At 41.9% G+C, this 7,438-nt stretch overlaps 1 protein-coding gene across 1 annotated transcript; it reads left to right on the forward strand.

Moving 5' to 3' along the window:
* Positions 1-824: 824 nt before the first annotated feature.
* On the forward strand, positions 825-1,373 carry LOC131886421 (uncharacterized). The gene is made up of 2 exons (XM_059234749.1): positions 825-1,073; positions 1,150-1,373. Exons 1-2 carry the CDS (start codon positions 868-870, stop codon positions 1,280-1,282), a joined length of 339 nt encoding a protein of 112 aa, XP_059090732.1. The 5' UTR covers positions 825-867; the 3' UTR covers positions 1,283-1,373.
* Positions 1,374-7,438: the final 6,065 nt, after the last annotated feature.

Consider the following 7,438-nt stretch of genomic DNA (forward strand, 5'->3'; position numbering starts at 1 on the left):
AGCTGAGGTCGAGGAGTAGGTGGATTTAAAAGAAGGCCCGGATTAACAACAAGTCCATTGCCTCCGATCAACAATTCTCTTCTCTCAAAGTGTCATGGGCGAAAAGAATGCTTAGGAAGACAGGTCACTGCTTCGATCGGAAGTACTTGATAATCCAGCACCTCTCCATTCTGGGAATTTGAGAGCTTGTATCAATTGCCAACATAACACGAGGGAGGATCAATCCGGACACCATGACCACCATTCAAGGTGTCCAAGCAAAGTCAATCTTCAATAACATGGTCTTGGAGAGAGCTCTGCTCACTTGTAAAGTGACCTTGATGAAACCAGGGTGTTTTCCAATCTCAAATCATTGATGTTATGGTGTTTGTTACTACTTTCCCTTTGCGGTTGCCAATCGACATTGGACAGCAAGATCTACTGATTAGTTTATTCTAACTCCTTCCCTAAACATAGATACCGACAATGTGAATAGATTGCTTGAACAAAGAACATAGATCTAATACATGATCGAGTAGATTAGCTGTTTTTGGCAACAAGATTGAATCACCTGTAGTGTAAATGAATGAATAAGATGGATCTTCACGATTCAAACCCAAGATGTAATCCTGGGATTCAATCTTGGAGATTCAAACCTGGACTTCCATCCTAGTGTAAAGGTACCCTTAGCAAACAGGTTTGGAAGGACTCCGAGACACATTACCATGAATGGCTTTTAAAAAGCCAAAATCTAATATTTGCAATCGGCATTGCCAATCCACTGAACAATCAACTTTTGATGAAGTTCAAACACATGTTCACTATAAAATCGATATCTTTCCATACACAAATTATCATTCCTAAGTTCAAGAACCATCTACAAACACCATGATCAAGTCCGTCATCTTTCCCATCATCTTGGCCTTGTCGGGCATGACCTTGTTATCCGTGGCTTCACCCGCTCAACCCGAGGATCCTTTACCCGATGATGTTCAACAATACGTCCTTACCGAGGTCAAACTGGTTGAAGGTGTTGAGGCTGATGAGGATGTGGACGACGACGAAGAGGAGTCCAACAATGGGGTCCAAGACAGGTACGTGCTTATCCACAACTGTTCTTATAGGTTGAGAGACTCATTTGAAATTCTTTTCGGGGTTTGTCATTTTCAGGATCTTGCCCAGGGTTTGGTGCCGATTGAAGTGCGCTCCCATTTGCATTGCTCAGCCCAATGCTACTTGTGTGTGCACCAAGACCTTCCTCGGGATCTTTCCCCTCTTCACCATCAACCTTCCATGTTGCTAGATGATGCTGGACCTGTCTTATTTCTTTCGCATTAAAACTTCAAGACAAATCATGAAAAATAGACAATAAATCACTCATACTGCAGCAATCATTTCAATTAGTTTTAGATATCTGGTATTTGTATCTTACGTGCTTTCATCTGTTGAATGCCCTCAAACAGGTAGGTGTACTACTGTGAGGCGACTGTGACTAGTGTTGGGGCGAGTTTGGCAAAAGACTCGAGTCCAGCAGAGGACTCAAGTATTGTACTCAAGTCGAACAAACACCAAAACCTCGCCCTAGCAATAGTTCTATTTCCACATGCAAACCGGGTTCAATATTGGTTTTCCACCCTAGTGTAAAGTCGCGCCCTTAGATGACCAACTTCAGTCAGTCTTCTCTAGCCCGGTGGGATGGAACCAATCTGAGTGAAATGTAAGTTTTCCGGCTTGGAAAAGGATCTAACAAAGGTATACACTTGGGTTAGAAACAATCATATTTCCTTGAATGACAGCGCGTTTCGGCTCATGAAGTAGGGGGACGTTTAGGCTAGCTCTGACAGGTTCGTTTGTGTTGAGTCTTCTCCCCTGGGATTCTAATGTTGCTAACGCTGAACCTTTAACGCTCTCTGAATAAAGTAATGAGATCAGTTCCAAATCAAACAGTTTGTTTGCTGGTACCAGCGTCAGTTATGCAAGTTTGGGGCTTCAAACACGTTTTTGAGAAACTCACCCTTCTTTCACATTGCTATGTGAGGAAAGGTCGGTTTCGCTAAAACGTGTTTGGAGCCCCAAACTTGCATAACTGGCATTGGCAGGCAAGTTTGTTTGCTGGTACCAGCGCTTGCCTAAATGTCCGAATGGAGCGTTTGTTGAGGCTCCAGTCATTTAACTGGACGATACAAATATCGAAATTCAAAGAGTTCCGTCTATGATAGACTTAGGGGTTCAATTAGGAGACAATGTTAAATTTACTGAGCATATCCATGAGAGAGTCGTCAAAGCCTACCAAACCAGCGGATGGATATACTGTACGTTTAATCCTAGGGACGTGATCACCATGCTAACTTCGTCCAATCCCAACTCGGGTATGCCTCCCCTATTTGGGCTCCAGTGACCTCAGCTGGGCTACATAAAAGTAGAGAGGGTACTACGCTCTGCTACCCAAAGTATGACTGGCATAAACGGCTAAAGTAATTGTGATAGACTTAAACGTCTTTGACTCTGCAACATAGAGAGCAGATAAGAGAGCTATTTGACAATTTATGCCTTTAAATGCATTCACGGCCTGTGTCCCAATCCAGGGATTAACTTTAGTCTCAATAAACGACGAGGTATCACATGCGAAGTTAGGCTGAGGGTTAGCCCTGGAGAAAGTAAATCTTCTCGTACCTTGAAATCAATTTTCGTATTGCTTAGAGCACCTACCTGATTCATTTTATTGCCATTCCCCCACATTCTAGTTTCACCAGGGATGGGAAATTATTAAAGACCATTTTCGACCACCTTTAAGAAAATGGTGGCAGAAATTGGTCCAAACTAAGTGGCAGAAAATGGAAAAAAAGAAGTCTTCTGACACATTGAAACCACCTTTTTATTATACTTACAGACGTATTCAACTCGTTTTCATGTCTGATTGTAGCCTTGACATGCTGGGAGGGGTTTTTCGCGTTGAAGCAAGACACAAATCAAGAAATATCACTCGAGTCTGAATAAGTCAAATTCCGCAGTCTTGTTGACAATGTCAAATTGGCATGGAGTGAGTTTCAACCAGAAAGTTATATTTTTTAGTTTGGAATCATGTCAGGGTCAGTAAATACTTTTGCGTTTTTAACTTTTAACGATTTAAACTCTTTATTTTGCAACAAATGTTAGAAGCACGATTCTAACTTCGAAAAATAACAGACATGTGTCCTAGTCTCAAAGGACGTTTGAATGTCAATCTGACCTAAAACAAGGAAAAATCAAGTCTGAAATGATGTGCTTGGAAAAAAGTCAGTTTTGCCACAATGCAGCATGTTTATGATACGGCAAAACGAATATTTGTTAATCTAATTTGATTTGATTAAGCAATTGACTTAGATCGAGAATTTCTTACTCAATTCTGTCGAGGAACAAAGTCCATTGCTCAAAATTCACGACTGAAAGCCACGCCGCAAGAAATAATGCGGCAGTAAAATGCCACTACGATAATTTTGACAGCCCTGCTGCTACAGCTAAACCACGGTCAGAGTCTCCAAATATCGCGGGTTTTTTTTTGCAGTTTTGCGCTTTTGACCCAGCGTTTTTCTTGAAAATTTATCACTAGTTATTATAGCTGATTCCTGGACATACTTCACACCTAAAATACCCAGACACAGAAAAAACTGTTATGTAGAAAGCTATTCAAAGGGATTAAAAAATGTTACATGAATGTAAACTGAATGCGAACATTGATCCAGCAAATTTCGAAAAAAAATCTCGACCCTGTGTTTTTAGGTCAGAGGCCTCATCTGCGAATAGATACTTGTCAAGACATTGAAATTACTGGTTCCATCGATAAATCTCCTTTTTGGAACAATTAACATGGGCAAAATACTAACCAAAGTCAAAATGGGACCTTATGTAATGGGGCCTGGTGTACTGAATGCAAACATTGATCCAGCAAATCTCGTAAATTTTTGTCGACCCATGTTTTCAGATTTGAGGCCTCATCTGCGCATACAGACTTGTCGTGACATTGAAATTTCTTGTTCTATCGAAAAATATAATTATTGGAACAAATACCAGAGGCAAAATACTAACCAAAGTCAAAATGGGGCCTTATGTCATGGGGCTCTGTGTTACTAGTGTGTCCTAGAGCAGGAGTTGTGAATCTCGCCAGCCATCACATTGTCCGTAACTAATTCTGTGTCCAGTCCATATCAGTTTGGTTTTCCTTATGTGAGTGTGGTTAGCGTTTAAAAGTGTCCATGAGAAAGGTCTTGAAAGAGAATCGAACTGGGAACCTCTCTCAACATCATGCGTTTCGCTTATTTTTCACCGCTCATGGATAGTTGAGCAATTCCTTTGAAAATTCAATATACTTTTGCACTGGCTTGCCCCCCCGCACGTGTTTGTCTGAGCAAAATTCAAAATGAAAAACCAACAGAAATATCAAAAGCCAGCTGACTATCACAACCCTGGCCATCGTCAAGGCCAACAAAGAGACGAAAAGGCCATAGCAATGGCCGATATTCGACCTTAGGCACCCTTTAAAGGCCAATAACGATCATAAAGTCTGATCAAGTGGGACATTGAAGCAGAAAAAGGAGATGACGTCTTCGCAAGCGGAGAAATCACTTATGTGTAGTACCCGAAAGGTATCTGGTTCTGAACGCCTTTAGAAGTATCCATGAGCTTTTTGCCAGTCCAAGTATTAGGTTTAATCAAGTCACATAGAGAAAAAGAAGTGACTCAGTTTAGATGGGAGTCGTTTGTACGCTTTCAACATTTGTTGTATTTCTGAAGTTGAAAAAACTAACAATTATTCATTGCATCATAGACTTTCCAAAAAAAGGCATTTGACTCAAATAGATCATGTTACAAATCAATTTTCTTCCACTGACCGTTTATTTGACTGTTAACTTGAATATAGAAGACAGCGTGTAATTGACCAAAAGGCAATCCAATTATCAAATATTCCCAATCTAGCCAAGCGGTCAAAGAGGCAGCGCTAACAAGGCAAGAATCCTCTCTCCAGGTGTCGTGGGTTCAAACCCCGGCGCCGGAAGTAATCCTTTCAGGGAGCTGGTGTAGCGGAGTGGTCTAAGAGGCAGTGTTAACAAGGCAAGAATCCTCTCCCTAGGTGTCGTGGGTTCAAACCCCGGCGCTGGAAGTAACCCTTTACAGGGGGGAGATGTGGTGTAGTGTTTAGTGCAGTTTCCTAGCATGAGAGAGGTTCCTGGTTCGATTCTCCTCCCCAACCTTTCTCAAGGAAACTTTTAGACGCTAACTACACCCACAGACAGAGAACAAATCTGATACCGGACTTGAAACGGCCTATCGGAATTTGGACTTGGATGATGCGATGGCTGGCTTCGCTGGCCGGGCGAGGTGCACCCTGCGACCCTAACACCCCAAACCAAATAAAGAAAAAAGGGGGCAATCAATGGGTGGGTTGGGCAGAGTGAGGTTTTGGTAGTAGGAGAATTGGGACATAGAAGCAGGAAAGGAAGATGACGTCATCGTCAAGTTTTGGGAAGTTACTTGCATTTTTGAGGCTTATTCGTTCTTTGTTAAGGGATTAATTAGAGTCCCAGTTCATCTATCCATAAAAGGAATGGTTCATGCAGCTTTGTGTTTTAATAAACTGTCACAGTATTACTCATTAACGTGCCTAAAAATCACTTTTCAGCTGAAGAAATATATTTTTGGACTTATTTTTCCTACTAGAGAACTTTCTATTTTTACAAAAGACTTTTTGAAACCTTAGAAACGTTTTTGGNGCATTCGTCCATATCATATCAGGATGATGTACTCGATTGTGCACGGAACAACACCTGCAGCCTTAGTACCTGCCTAACCGGATATTCCTCCAAGTACTTGCTACTACTAAGAAACTCCCCGACACACACAAAGAAGCTTGTCCTTCATTTTTCCTCCACTTACCTCGACCACCATTTTACCTTAATAAAGTTAATAAAGATAAACTACATCGACTGATTCATGGCTCTCCAGTCCCTCAATAACCTGCTCTATATGTTCAATCAGTTGGGTAACCGTGCTAAAATGTGCTCGGAACCCATGCTGGCTAGGAGGAAGGACTTCATGTTTGATGGAACCTCCATAATTTGTTTTCCATAATTTGTTCAAGTTTCTAGTACTTTTGGCTTAGCATCCCTCAAATAACCTTGCTATCAATAAACATGGTAGCTTTGTTGAAGGAACTTTCTGAAGGGGCCAGGGGCTGTCTGGAGCTGGTTTTGGATGGGAAAACTCCGTGCTCCATTAATAAGCCTTACATTATGGAAGCCTTAATAGCTTGGGTTGGTCACACCCAGCCACCTCTTGACTGTGGGATGAACCAGTCAAGTGTAGGCAAAAGGGACAAAGGCACTGACACTCTTAAATTGATAGAAACGCCCCTTGTAATCAAGGAGGTCATAGAGGTCAATGAGAGCAAAGTAGAGAATGCTCTCGAAATTTGCGATGTCCATAAACGACAGAGATGCTAAAAGGCAGGGAAAGGGTGCAAATTGGCCAATCCAGAATGGTGTCCCAAACTCAAGTTCCATGAGAAGGGATGTTTCACACAAGGATGTAGCTATTTCCACCTGTTTAAGTGCATGAGATCATTGAGGCACAAGGTATGCCTCAATTTCAAATGACCAAAGGCCCATCTCAGGGGCATTAGGAGGAAGAGACAGTACTTTTCTCAACCTCATTGCCAAGTCTCTCAACAGACTTACCCCACCGCTTTTCTTTCCCCTTCCCTCTTTCCCTCCCACTGTTCCCCTACCTCTCCTTCAACCTCATTCCCAATTCCTCTAACCTCTCTTCTGCCAAAATTTTGCAGTTTCAGAATCATTTTAAGGTCACCTAGTTACACACTCACTAATTACTCTAATGATGAGTATGTTGAGCTTAGCGAGGCTAGCCAAAATTAAGTAATTAGTTGATCTCATAGTCACAGATCAAGATGCTTTAGCGGCCATCAAGGACTTGAGACTCTCGAGCTCTCCTGGTCCTGATGGCGTGACATCTCAGTTTCTGATGAGATGCTCACTGGTTCTTGCTCCTGTTTTCTCGTACTTGATGCGTTGCATCTTGGACCACGGCAAGTTTCCCTCTTTTCTGAAGCTAGCTCATGTTGTTTCAATTTTCAAAGGGGAGATAAGTCGCCCCCCCATTAACTATAGGCCGATTTCTTTCACTTCGAATATTGCGAAGGTGTTTGAGAAGATCATGAAGTTCAAACTTGTTGAATTTCTTAATATTCATGAGGTCCTTCCTCCTAGCCAATATGGGTTCCGAACACATTTTAGCACGGTTACCCAACTGATTGAACATATTGAGCGGGTTATTGATGGACTAAAGAGCCATGAATCAGTTGATGTAGTTTATCTCAACTTTGCCAAGGCCTTTGACAAGGTAGATCTTGGTCTTTTAGTTTACAGGCTCCATGAGATTGGGATCCAAGGCAAGGTTCTCAATTGGT

The sequence above is a fragment of the Tigriopus californicus genome, chromosome 9, assembly GCF_007210705.1.
Source record: "Tigriopus californicus strain San Diego chromosome 9, Tcal_SD_v2.1, whole genome shotgun sequence".
In the NCBI taxonomy this organism is placed as follows: domain Eukaryota; kingdom Metazoa; phylum Arthropoda; class Copepoda; order Harpacticoida; family Harpacticidae; genus Tigriopus; species Tigriopus californicus.

Excerpts from the sequence above, each read along its gene's own strand:
- LOC131886421 (XM_059234749.1), top strand. The coding sequence starts at position 868 with ATGATCAAGTCCGTCATCTTTCCCATCATCTTGGCCTTGTCGGGCATG. Across the intron at positions 1,074-1,149 it reads AACAATGGGGTCCAAGACAG|GATCTTGCCCAGGGTTTGGT; the intron begins GTACGTGCTTAT and ends TGTCATTTTCAG.